We start from the raw sequence: 15,000 nt of genomic DNA on the forward strand, positions 1-15,000 counted from the left end.
TGCGCCTGGCGCTACAATTCCCAGCCTGCCTTTCTTCCTGCGCCTGGCGCTACAATTCCCAACCTGGCGCTACAATTCCCAGCATGCCTTTCTTCCTGTGCCTGGCGCTACAATTCCCAACCTGGCGCTACAATTCCCAGCCTGCCTTTCTTCCTGCGCCTGGCGCTACAATTCCCAGCCTGCCTTTCTCCCTGTGCCTGGCGCTACAATTCCCAACCTGGCGCTACAATTCCCAACCTGCCTTTCTTCCTGCGCCTGGCGCTACAGTTCCCAGCCTGCCTTTCTTCCTGCGCCTGGCACTACAATTCCCAACCCGGCGCTACAATTCCCAGCCTGCCTTTCTCCCTGCGCCTGGCGCTACAATTCCCAGCATGCCTTTCTTCCTGTGCCTGGCGCTACAATTCCCAGCATGCCTTTCTTCCTGCACCTGGCGCTACAATTCCCAACCTGGCGCTACAATTCCCAGCCTGCCTTTCTCCCTGCGCCTGGCGCTACACTTCCCAACCTGGCGCTACAATTCCCAGCCTGCCTTTCTCCCTGCGCCTGGCGCTACAATTCCCAGCATGCCTTTCTTCCTGCACCTGGCGCTACAATTCCCAACCTGCCTTTCTTCCTGCGCCTGGTGCTACAATTCCCAGCATGCCTTTCTTCCTGCGCCTGGCGCTACAATTCCCAGCCTGCCTTTCTCCCTGCGCCTGGCGCTACAATTCCCAACCTGGCGCTACAATTCCCAGCCTGCCTTTCTTCCTGCACCTGGCGCTACAATTTCTTCCTGCGCCTGGCGCTACAATTCCCAACCTGGTGTTACAATTCCCAGCTTGCCTTTCTTCCTGCGCCTGGCGCTACAATTCCCACCCTGTCCGTCTCCCTGCGCCTGGCGCTACAATTCCCAGCATGCCTTTCTTCCTGCGCCTGGCGCTACAATTCCCACCCTGTCCGTCTCCCTGCGCCTGGCGCTACAATTCCCAGCATGCCTTTCTTCCTGCGCCTGGCGCTACGATTCCCAACCTGGCGCTACGATTCCCAGCATGCCTTTCTTCCTGCCCCTGGCGCTACAATTCCCAGCCCGCCTCTCTCGAACCCGGCGCTACGTTTCCCGCACCTCATTGGTCTCCTCCTGGCTGAAGTCCAGGCGCAGGGAGGGCGCCGCCGCCACCTCCAGCAGGTGCACCAGGCGCCCTTCGCAGAACTGGAGTTTCCGGAAGACGTCCCAGGATTCGCCCCGGAAATCCTCCTATAGGGAGAAGGGGAAGACTTGGGAACTATAGTACGGCGCACCGGGAACTATAGTATGGCTCACTGGGAAATATAGTTCTGGGAACTATAGTATGGGAAATATAGTATAGCGCACTGGGAACTATAGTTTGGCTCACTGGGAACTATAGTATGGAGCGCTGGGAAATATAGTATGGAGCGCTGGGAACTATAGTATTCGCACCCAGAACTATAGTATGGCTCACTGGGAACTATAGTATTTGCACCCTGAACTATAGTATGGCTCAACGGGAACTACAGTATGGGAACTATAGTATGGCTCACTGGGAACTATAGTATGGCTCACTGGGAACTATAGTATGGAGCGCTGGGAACTATAGTATGGAGCGCTGGGAACTATAGTATGGCTCACTGGGAACCATAGTATGGAGCACTGGGAACTATAATATGGCTCACTGGGAACTATAGTATGGAGCGCTGGGAACTATAGTATGGCGCACTGGGAACTATAGTATGGAGCGCTGGGAACTATAGTATTCGCACCCAGAACTATAATATGGCTCACTGGGAACTATAGTATGCTGACTGGGAACTATAGTACAACTCACTGGGAAATATAGTATGGAGCACTGTGAACTATAGTATGGGAACTATAGTATAGCCCACTGGGAACTATAGTATTCGCACCCTGAACTATAGTATGGCTCACTGGGAACTATAGTATTTGCACCCTGAACTATAGTATGGCTCACTGGGAACTATAGTATTCACACCCCGAACTATAGTATGGCGCGCTGGGAACCATAGTATGGCTCACTGGGAACCATAGTATGGCTCGCTGGGAACTATAGTATGGCTCGCTGGGAACTATAGTATATCCCACTGGGAACTATAGTATGGCCCACTGGGAACTATAGTATGGCTCAAAGGGAACTATACTAGACACACTGGGAACTATAGTATGTCCCACTGGGAACTATAGTATGTCCCACTGGGAACTATAGTATGGCTCACTGGGAACTATAGTATGGGAAATATAGTATAGCTCACTGGGAACTATAGTTTGGCGCACTGGGAACTATAGTATGGGAAATATAGTATAGCCCACTGGGAACTATAGTTTGGCTCACTGGGAACTATAGTATGTCTCACTGGGAACTATAGTATGGAGCACTGGGAACTATAGTATACACACTGGGAACTATAGTATGGCTCACTGGGAACTATACTAGACACACTGGGAACTATAGTATGGCTCACTGCGAACTATAGTATGGGAACTATAGTATAGCCCACTGGGAACTATAGTATGGCTCACTGGGAACTATAGTATGGCGCACTGGGAACTATAGTATGGGAAATATAGTATAACCCACTGGGAACTATAGTATGGCTCACTGGGAACTATAGTATGGCTCACTGGGAGCTATACTAGACACACTGGGAACTATAGTATGCACACTGCGAACTATAGTATGGCGTGCTGGGAACTATAGTATGGGAAATATAGTACAGCCCACTGGGAACCATAGTTCGGCTCTCTGGGAACTATAGTATGGCGCGCTGGGAACTATAGTATGGCGTGCTGGGAACTATAGTATGGGAAATATAGTACAGCCCACTGGGAACCATAGTTCGGCTCACTGGGAACTATAGTATGGCACGCTGGGAACTATAGTATGTCTCACTGGGAACTATAGTATGGAGCACTGGGAACTATAGTATGGCTCACTGGGAGCGCCTGCGCCCAAACTACCCCAAAGCCGCCATTGGGAACCGTAGTTTCCCTACCTGCCCGGCCACATAGACGCCGCACAGCCGCACCGCCAGGTTGTTGACCCCGTTCTCGAAGCGCAGCAGCAGCTCCTGGCTCTGGGAAACGTAGCGCTGCGCCTCCTCCAGGCGCCGGCTCTCCTCCTCCAAGGCGGCGCCCAGGTCCTCCGCCAGCTTCCGGAAGCTGCGGGGGGAAAGCGCCCGGTTTTCGTTTGGCGGACCCTTGGAACTCCCTGCCCCATGACTAGAGACTCGAACCCGGTACCTGAGGGCGCCGGGCGCCCGGCGGAACTTCAGCTCGGCGCGTTCCAGTTCCAAGGCCTTGAGGCGGGACTGGCGTTCCCGGCGGCGCCGCTCGGACTTGGCGATCTGCTGGCGCAGGTCCTCCTCCGACTTGCGCTGCGCCATGAAGCGCCCGGCGATGTCCTGCGGGGATGATTGATGATTGGTGATTGGCGGGTTATTGATGGTTGATTGACAGCCTTTATGATTCATATTATAGATTAGATTCGATTCGATTCGATTTTTATTTTTTATTATTATTAGATTAGATTAGATTTTTATTTATTATTATTATTAATTGCAACCAATTATTTTATTGATGATTGATGATTGACGGGTTATTGATGATTGATTGACAGCCTTGATGATTCATATTATATTATATTTATATTATGTTATATTATATTATATTATATTATATTATATTATATTATATTATATTATATTATATTATATTATATTATATTATATTATATTATATTATTCTTTATTATTATTTGCAACCAATTATTTTATTGATTATTGATGATTGACGGGTTATTGATGATTGATTGACAGCCTTTATGATTCATATTAGATTAGATTAGATTAGATTAGATTAGATTAGATTAGATTAGATTAGATTAGATTAGATTTTTAATTTTTATTATTTATTATTATTAATTGCAACCAATTATTTTATTGATGATTGATGATTGATGGGTTATTGACGGTTGATTGACAGCCTTTATGATTCATATTATATTATATTATATTATATTATATTATATTATATTATATTATATTATATTATATTATATTATTTGCAACCAATTATTTTATTGATGATTGATGATTGACAGGTTATTGATGGTTGATTGTCAGCGTTTATGATTCATATTATATTATATTATATTATATTATATTATATTATATTATATTATATTATATTATATTATATTATATTATATTATAAGATTTTTATTTTTTATTTTTTATTATTAATTGCAACCAATTATTTTATTGATTATTGATGATTGACAGGTTATTGATGGTTGATTGTCAGCGTTTATGATTCATATTATATTATATTATATTATATTATATTATATTATATTATATTATATTATATTATATTATATTATATTATATTATATTATATTATATTATATTATATTATATTTGCAACCAATTATTATGGCATTCTTGATTCTTGATTAGATATTGATTATATTGATTCTGATCTATTCTTATTGTTTATTATTATTCGCAACCAATTATTAGGCTTTTATTGATTTTATTGATTTCTTCTTCTTCTTATCATCATCCTCATTTTTTGCAACCAATTATTAGGGTACTATTATTATTATTATTATTATTGTTATTATTATTATTATTATTATATTCTCATCCAATTATTAGGCTTTTATTGATTATTGATAATTTATTTCTTCTTCTTATCATCATCATCATCATTATTATTTGCAACCAATTATTAGGGTATTATTATTATTATTATTATTATTATTCGCAACCAATTATTAGGCTTTTGTTGATTACTGATTATTTATTTCTTCTTCTTATCATCGTCATCTTCATTATTATTCGCAACCAATTATTAGGGTTTTATTGATTATTGATTATTTATTTCTTCTTCTTCTTCTTCTTATCATCATCATCATTATTATCTGCAACCAATTATTAGGGTATTATTATCATTATTATTATAATGTATATATAATTATAATGTAATATATAATTATATTATTATTATATTATAATTATTATAATTATGATGATGATGATGATGATCAGTATTGATCCGATTTCTTTCTTCAGTTTCCAACCAATCATTGGTATTGATCCCATTCACTTCTTCCCACCGGGCGCCGGGAAACTACAATACCCAAAGATGGGAGCATTGGACGGCCGCCTTGATCTTCTCCACTTCGGACATCACCAGGCCTTGGTATTCGATCTGCGCCTTGGAAGCCTCCAGCCGGGCGCCTGGCGGGAGAGAGGAAGAGGAGCTGACCGGGCGCCGCGCTACAACTCCCAACTCCCGTGCGCTACAACTCCCAACCCTAACCCTAACCCTAACCCTTGATTAACTCTCATAAGGTAAGGAGAGAGGGTGACTGGGCGCCGCGCGCTAGAACTCCCAGGAGGGGACCGGGCGCCGCGCGCTACAACTCCCAACTCCCGTGCGCTACAACTCCCAAGCAGGACGGGCCCTTGATTACCTCCCATAAGGTAAGGAGAGAGGGTGACTGGGCGCCGCGCACTAGAACTCACAGCTGACCGGGAGCCACGTGCTACAACTCCCAAGTGGGATGGGCGCCGAGCCTTCCTTGCCTCTCACCCCCTTAGTGGCCAATCAGGGAAGGGAAGTCCATGCTGGTGGAGAGAGGGTGACTGGGCGCCGCGCGCTACAGCTCCCAGGAGGTGACCGGCCGCCGCGCGCAACAGGAGTTGTCGCACCTGGCAGGGAAAGACCGGGCGCCTCGCGCTACAAGCCGTACGGGATTTGCAGCATCAGGGCGCGGGGTGACCGGGTGCCATGCGCGCCTGGCGCTACAACTCCTTGGCGCCCCATTTCCTTACCTCTCGAACCCTCACGCCCCATCAGGGAAGGGAAGTCCATGTCCCGGCGGCCTTGCTGGAGAGAACGGAGCGCCGCGGTTAGAGCGGCGCCGCCCTAGGGTTCCCGCGCTACGCTTCCCGCGCTAAAGTTCCCGGCGCTAAGGTTCCCATGCTAAGGTTCCCACACTTAATTTCCCATTCTAAGGTTCCCGTGCTAATATTCCCGTGCTAAGGTTCCCGCACTAAGGTTCCCGCGCTAAGGCTCCCGGCACTAAGGTTCCTGCACTACGTTTCCCAGCGCTAAGGTTCCCACGCTACGTTTAACACGCTATGTTTCCCAGCGCTAAGGTTCCCACGCTAAGGTTCCCGCGCTACATTTCCCGTACGAAGCTTCACACGCTCAGCTTCCCACGCTACAGTTCCCATGCTCCAATTCCCATGCTAACGTTCCGCGCTATGGTTCCCACGCTCAGATTCCCGCGCTAAGGTTCCCGTACTAAGGTTCCTGCGCTATATTTCCCGCGCTAAGCTTCCCGTGCTACGGTTCCCATGCTACAATTCCCACGCTAAGCTTCCCACGCTATGGTTCCCATGCTAACGTTCCGCGCTTTGGTTCCCACGCTCAGATTCCCGTGCTAAGGTTCGCGCGCTATATTTCTCGTGCAAGCTTCCCACGCTAAGGTTCCCGTGCTACAATTCCCACGCTAGCGTCCCACGCGATGGTTCCCACGCTACAATTCCCACGCTAAGCTTTCCGCGCTAAGGTTCCCGCGCTATGTTTCCCGCGCTCAGCTTCTCGTGCTGCGGTTCCCATGCTACAATTCCCACGCTAAGCTTCCCGCCCTATGGTTCCCACGCTACAATTCCCACGCTAACCTTTCCGCACTAACCGTCCCGCGCTACGGTTCCCATGCTACAATTCCCACGCTAAGCTTCCCGCGCTACGGTTCCCGTGCTACAATTCCTGCGCTAACCTTCCTGCACTAAGCTTCCCGCGCTTAGGTTCCCACGCTACAATTCCCATGCTAACGTTCCACGCTATGGTTCCCACGCTACAATTCCCGCATTAACCTTCCCGCGCTAGCCTTCCTGCGCTAAGGTTCCCACGCTAAGCTTCCCGCGCTACGGTTCCCATGCTACCATTCCCACGCTAACGTCCCACGCTATGGTTCCCACGCTACAATTCTCGCGCTAACCTTCCTGCACTAACCGTCCCGCACTACAGTTCCCATGCTACAATTCCCACGCTAACATCCCATGCTATGGTTCCCACGCTACAATTACCGCGCTAACCTTCCTGCGCTAAACTTCCCGGGCTAAGCTTCCTGCGCTAAGATTCCCACGCTAAGATTCCCGCGCTAAGGTTCCCACGCTACAATTCCCGTGCTAACCTTCCTGCGCTAAGCTTCTCGCACTCAGATTCCCACGCTATGATTCCCACGCTACAATTCCCACGCTAACCTTCCTGCGCTAAGCTTCAAACGCTAAGATTCCCGCGCTACGGTTCCCACACTACAATTCCCACGCTAAGCTTCCCGCGCTACGGTTCCCATGCTACAATTCCCACCCTAACCCACGTTGCGGTTCCCACGCTACAATTCCCACGCTAACCTTCCCGCGCTACGGTTCCCACGCTACAATTCCCACGCTAACCTTCCTGCGCTAAGCTTCCCACACTAAGATTCCCGCACTATGGTTCCCACGCTACAATTCCCACGCTATGGTTCCCACGCTACAATTCCCACGCTAACCTTCCTGCACTAACCGTCCCGCGCTACGGTTCCCATGCTACAATTCCCACGCTAACTTCCCGCGCTACGGTTCCCACGCTACAATTCCCGCGCTAACCTTCCTGCGCTAAGCTTCCTGCGCTCAGATTTCCACGCTAAGGTTCCTGCGCTACAATTCCCACGCTAACTTCCCACGCTATGGTTCCCACACTAAGATTCCCACGCTATGGTTCCCACGCTAAGCTTCCCACGCTATAGTTCCCACACTACAATTCCCGCGCTAACCTTCCTGTGCTAAGATTCCCGCGCTCAGATTCCCACGCTAAGGTTCCTGCGCTACAATTCCCACGCTAACTTCCCACGCTATGGTTCCCACACTAAGATTCCCACGCTATGGTTCCCACGCTAAGCTTCCCACGCTATAGTTCCCACACTACAATTCCCGCGCTAACCTTCCTGTGCTAAGATTCCCGCGCTCAGATTCCCACGCTAAGGTTCCTGCGCTACAATTCCCACGCTAACTTCCCACGCTATGGTTCCCACACTAAGATTCCCACGCTATGGTTCCCACGCTAAGCTTCCCACGCTATAGTTCCCACACTACAATTCCCGCGCTAACCTTCCTGTGCTAAGATTCCCGCGCTCAGATTCCCACGCTAAGCTTCCCGCGCTACGTTTCCCGGAGCGGGCGCCGCCTCACCAGCGTCCGGCGGTGGCGCTCGGTGGCCTCCTTGGTGCGGATGCGCTCCAGCTGCTTCTTCTGGGCGCTGAGGGAGTTGTCCCGGAACTTCTTCTCGGCCACCAGCTCCGTCTCAGCGTGAAGCATTTCGGCCTGGGATTAATTGATTAATTAATAATAATAATAATAATAATAATAATAATAATAATAATCTCTATTTTAAGTAATAATAATAATAATAATAATAATAATAATAATAATAATAATAATAATAATAATAATAATAATAAACTCTATTTTAAGATATAATAATCATAATCATAATAAGAATAAGAATAAGAATAAACTCTATTTTAAGATATAATAATAATAATAATAATAATAATAATAATAATAATAATAATAATAATAATAATAATAATAATAATAATAATAATAAACTCTATTTTAAGATTTAATAATAATAATAATAATAATAATAATAAACTATTTTAAGATTTAATAATAATAATAATAATAAACAACTCTATCTTAAGATTTAATAATAATAATAATAATAAAAGACAACTCTATTTTAAGATTAAATAATAATAATAATAATAATAATCTCTATTTTAAGATTTAATAATAATAATAATAATAATAATAATAATAATAATAATCTCTATTTTAAGATTTAATAATAATAATAATAATCTCTATTTTAAGATTTAATAATAATAATAATAATAATAATAATAATAATAAACTCTATTTTAAGATATAATAATCATAATCATAATAAGAATAAGAATAAGAATAAACTCTATTTTAAGATAATAATAATAATAATAATAATAATAATAATAATAATAATAATAATAATAATAATAATAAACTCTTTTTTAAGATTTAATAATAATAATAATAATAATAATAATAATAATAATAATAATAATAATAATAAACAACTCTATTTTAAGATTTAATAATAATAATAATAATAATAATAATAATAATAATAAACTCTTTTTTAAGATTTAATAATAATAATAATAATAATAAACTCTATTTTAAGATTTAATAATAATAATAATAATAATAAACTCTATTTTAAGATTTAATAATAATAATAATAATAATAAACAACTCTATTTTAAGATATAATAATAATAATAATAATAATAATAATAATAATAATAATAATAATAATAAACAACTATATTTTAAGATTTAATAATAATAATAAACTCTATTTTAAGTATCGTTACTATACTATATTAGCTCTGATTAATCGTGTGATAATGAGATAATATCTTAGAGGAGAGATAATCTATTAACTAATGAACAACCCTTGAAATAGAATCCTAAATCATGAGATCATATCTTAGAGAAGAGATCATATTAGCCTTTATTAATATGAGTATATTAATATTATTAGTATATTAATATTATTAATATTATGCGGCTCGTATTAACATGATTAATATGAGGTGATATCTTAGAGGAGAGATGATACGAGCTCTGATTCCTATTAGCTCTGATTAATCGCCCGATAACGACGCGATAATCGAATAGCCCCCCACCTGGACGGCCTCTTATCTTAGATAAGAGATAATATTAGCCATTATTAATCGTGTGATAATGAGATAATCTATTAACAATACTTAGATCAGAGATAATCTATTAACAATAATTGAAATAAAATCCTAAATCTACTTTGGCTCTTATTAATCGAGTGATGAGATCATATCTTAGACGAGAGATGATATTAGCCATTATTAATATTAGCTGTGATTAATCGTATTATAACGAGCTCTTATTAATCGTATTATAATGAGATAATATCTTAGAGAAGAGATAATATATTAACAACCCTTGAAATAGAATCCTAAATCTATTTTATTAATCGGGTGATGAGATCATATCTTAGATGAGAGATGATATTAGCCATTATTAATATTAGCTCTTATTAATCGTATAATAATGAGCTATTATTAATCGTCTGATAATGAGATAATATCTTAGATCAGAGATAATCTATTAACAATAATTGAAATAAAATCCTAAATCTATTGTATTAATCGGGTGATGAGATAATATCTTAGAGAAGAGATAATATTAGCTATTATTAATATTAGCTCTTATTAATCGTGTGATAATGAGATAATACCTTAGATGAATGATAATCTATTAACTAACGAACATCCCTTGAAATATCATCCTAAATCTATTTTATTAATCGGGTGATGAGATAATATCTTAGAGGAGAGATGATATTAGCCATTATTAATATTAGCTGTTATTAATTGTATTATAATTAGCTCTTATTAATCATCTGATAATTAGATAATATCTTAGATAAGAGATAATATATTAACAACCCTTGAAATATCATCCTAAATCTATTTTACTAATTGTGTGATGAGATCATATCTTAGAGGAGAGATGATATGAGCTCTTATTAATATTAGCTCTTATTAATTGTGTGATAATGAGATAATATCTTAGAGAAGAGATAATCAATTAACTAACGAACAACCCTTGAAATAGAATCCTAAATCTACTTTCGCTCTTATTAATCGTGTGAAAATGAGATCCTATCTTAGATAAGAGATAATATTAGCTCTTATTAATCGTATTATAATGAGGTATTATTAATCGTATTATAATGAGCTATTATTAATCGTCTGATAATGAGATAATACCTTAGATAAGAGATAATCTATTAACAATAATTGAAATAGAATCCTAAATCTATTTCAGCTCTTATTAATCGTGTGATCATGAGATCTTAGAGAAGAGATAATATTAGCTATTATTAATCTTATTATAATGAGGTATTATTAATCGTATTATAACGAGCTATTATTAATCGTATTATAATTAGATAATATCTTAGATAAGAGATAATATATTAACAACCCTTTAAATATGATCCTAAATCTATTTTATTAATCGGGTGATGAGATCATATCTTAGATGAGAGATAATATTAGCCATTATTAATATTAGCTGTTATTAATCGTATTATAACGAGCTATTATTAATCGTCTGATAATGAGATAATAGATAAGAGATAATATATTAACAACCCTTGAAATATCATCCTAAATCTATTTTACTAATCGGGTGATGAGATCCTATCTTAGAGGAGAGATGATATTAGCCCTTATTACTATTAGCTGTCATTAATCGCAGCTAATAGTAATAATATTAGCTATTATTAATCGCCTGATCATGAGATAATATCTTAGATGGGAGATAATATGAGGGTGATGATAATATTATTAATCGGGTGAGAATGAGATCATATCTTAGAGGAGAGATGATTAATAAGGAGAGCCCTTATTAATATTAGCTGTTATTAATCGTATAATAATGAGCTATTGTATAATAATGAGCTATTATTAATCGTCTGATAATGAGATAATATCTTAGAGATAATCTATTAACAATAATTGAAATAAAATCCTAAATCTATTTCAGCTCTTATTAATTTTGTGATAATGAGATCATATCTTAGATGAGAGATGATATGAGCTCTTATTAATATTAGCTGTTATTAATCGTATTATAATGAGCTATTATTAATCGTATGATAATTAGATAATATCTTAGATAAGAGATAATATATTAACAACCCTTGAAATATGATCCTAAATCTATTTTATTAATCGTGTGATGAGATAATATCTTAGAGAAGAGATAATATTAGCTCTTATTAATATTAGCTCTGATTAATCGTCTGATAATGAGATAATATCTTAGAGAAGAGATCTATTACCTAACGAACAACCCTTGAAATATGATCCTAAATCTATTTTATTAATCGTGTGATGAGATCATATCTTAGAGGAGAGATAATATTAGCTATTATTAATCTTATTATAATGAGGTATTATTAATCGTATTATAATGAGCTATTAACAATTGAAATAGAATCCTAAATCTATTTTCGCTCTTATTAATCTTGTGATCATGAGATCCTATCTTAGAGAAGAGATGATATTAGCTATTATTAATCTTATTATAATGAGCTATTATTAATCGTATTATAGCTAATATTATCTCTCATCTAAGATATGATCTCATTATCAGATGATTAATAATAGCTAATATTATCTCTCATCTAAGATATGATCTCATTATCAGATGATTAATAATAGCTAATATTATCTCTCATCTAAGATATGATCTCATTATCATATGATTAATAATAGCTAATATTAATCGTGTGATAATGAGATAATATCTTAGATGGGAGATAATATTAGGGTGATGATAATATTATTAATCGGGTGAGAATGGGATCATATCTTAGATGAGAGATGATATGAGCCATTATTAATATTAGCTCTTATTAATCGTGTGATAATGAGATAATATATTAGATAAGAGATAATATTAGCTATTATTAATCGTCTGATAATGAGATGATACCTTAGAGATAATCTATTAACTAACGAACAACCCTTGAAATATCATCCTAAATCTATTTTACTAATCGTGTGATGAGATCATATCTTAGAGGAGAGATGATATTAGCTCTTATTAATCGTATTATAACGAGCTATTATTAATCATCTGATAATGAGATAATATCTTAGAGATAATATATTAACAACCCTTGAAATATCATCCTAGATCTACTTTATTAATCATGTGATGAGATCCTATCTTAGAGGAGAGATGATATTAGCCCTTATTAATATTAGCTGTTATTAATCGTATTATAATGAGCTATTATTAATCGTCTGATAATGAGATAATATCTTAGAGATAATATATTAACAACCCTTGAAATATCATCCTAGATCTATTTTACTAATCGGGTGAGAATGAGATCCTATCTTAGAGGAGAGATGACACGAGCCCTGATTCCTATTAGCTCTCATTAATGGCCCGATAACGAGGCGATAATGGAATAGCCCCGCCCACCTGGGCGGCCTCCCTGGCCTGGCTGGTGTCGAGGGTCATGAGCCGCACCCCTTGGAGCTCCACCTGGTAGACGTCCACCCGCCGCTGGAGGTCCTCCAGGGTGACGGGCAGGTGGGCCACTTCCTGGCGGGGGGGGAGGAATAATCAGAATATTAGTATTAATAAGGATAATAATAATAATGATAATAATAATCATAATCATAATAATCATAATAATAATCGTAGTAGTAGTAGTAGTAAGATGACGGGCAGGTGGGCCACTTCCTGGCGGGGGGGGGGAATAATAATCAGAATATTAATATTAATAAGGATAATAATAATAATAATAATAATAATAATAATAATAATAATAATAGTAGTAGTAGTAGTAGTAATAGTAGTAATAGGATGACGGGCAGGTGGGTCACTTCCTGGGGGGGGGGAAATGATCAGAATATTAATATTAATAAGGATAATAATAATAATAATAATAATAGTAATAGTAGTAATAGTAGTAATAGTAGTAGTAATAGTAGTAATAGGATGACGGGCAGGTGGGCCACTTCCTGGGGGGGGGAAATAATCAGAATATTAATATTAATAAGGATAATAATAATAGTAGTAATAGTAATAATCATAATAATAATAGTAATAATAATCGTAGTAGTAGTAGTAATAATAATAATAATAGTAATAGGATGACGGGCAGGTGGGCCACTTCCTGGCGGGGGGGGAATAATCAGAATATTAATATTAATAATAGTAATAATAGTAATAATCATAATAATAATAGTAATAATAATAATAGGAGGAGGAGGAGGAGGAGGAGGAGGAGGATGACGGGAAGGTGGGCCACTTCCTGGCGGGGGGGGAATAATCAGAATATTAATATTAATAAGGATAATAATAATAAAAGTAATAGTAATAATAATCATAATAATAGGAGGAGGAGGAGGAGGAGGAGGAGGAGGAGGAGGAGGAGGAGGAGGAGGACGGGAAGGTGGGCCACTTCCTGGCGGGGGGGGGGATAATCAGAATATTAATATTAATAATAGTAATAATAATAATAATAATAATAATAATAATAATAATAATAATAATAATAGTAGTAGTAGTAGTAGTAATAATAATAGTAGTAATAGGAGGAGGAGGAGGAGGAGGAGGAGGAGGAGGAGGAGGAGGAGGAGGAGGAGGAGGAGGATGACGGGCAGGTGGGCCACTTCCTGGGGGGGGAATAATATTAATAATATTAATAATAATAATAATAATAATAATAATAATAATAATAATAATAGCAATAATAATAGTAAGAGGAGGAGGAGGAGGAGGACGGGAAGGTGGGCCACTTCCTGGGGGGGGAATAATATTAAGAATATTAATATTAATAATAGTAATAGTAATAATAATAATAGTAGTAGTAGTAGTAGTAGTAGTACTACTACTACTACTACTACTAATAATAATAATAATAATAATAATAATAATAATAGTAATAATAGTAATAGTAATAGTAATAGTAATAGGATGATGGGCAGGTGGGCCACTTCCTGGGGGGGAATAATCAGAATATTAATATTAATAATGATAATAATAGTAATAATAGTAATAATAGGAGGAGGAGGAGGAGGAGGACGGGCAGGTGGGCCACTTCCTGGGGGGGGGAATAATATTAATAATAATAATAGTAGTAGTAGTAGCAGCAGCAGCAGTAATAATAATAATAATAATAATAATAATAATAATAATAATAATAGTAATAGTAATAATAATAATAGTAATAGTAATAGTAATAGGATGACGGGCAGGTGGGCCACTTCCTGGGGGGGGGAATAATATTAATAATAATAATAGTAGTAGTAG

The 15,000-nt window shown here is 38.5% G+C and overlaps 1 protein-coding gene across 1 annotated transcript in view; it reads right to left on the reverse strand.

Annotated features, from left to right (window-relative positions):
• Nucleotides 1-15,000, reverse strand: part of CCDC183 (coiled-coil domain containing 183) — a 28,132-nt gene that overhangs the window by 8,593 nt on the left and 4,539 nt on the right. Inside the window, exons 4-10 of the mRNA XM_083484536.1 lie at nt 13,162-13,284; nt 8,263-8,394; nt 5,854-5,908; nt 5,156-5,256; nt 3,254-3,414; nt 3,007-3,172; nt 1,103-1,234 (exon numbers count right to left, since the gene is read on the reverse strand). Of these exons, the coding sequence (XP_083340662.1) occupies nt 1,103-1,234; nt 3,007-3,172; nt 3,254-3,414; nt 5,156-5,256; nt 5,854-5,908; nt 8,263-8,394; nt 13,162-13,284 (870 nt within the window). The remainder of the gene's footprint in view (nt 1-1,102; nt 1,235-3,006; nt 3,173-3,253; nt 3,415-5,155; nt 5,257-5,853; nt 5,909-8,262; nt 8,395-13,161; nt 13,285-15,000) is intronic.

Source organism: Podarcis liolepis (genome assembly GCF_965112155.1).
Source record: "Podarcis liolepis genome assembly, chromosome: Z".
Lineage (NCBI taxonomy): Eukaryota > Metazoa > Chordata > Lepidosauria > Squamata > Lacertidae > Podarcis > Podarcis liolepis.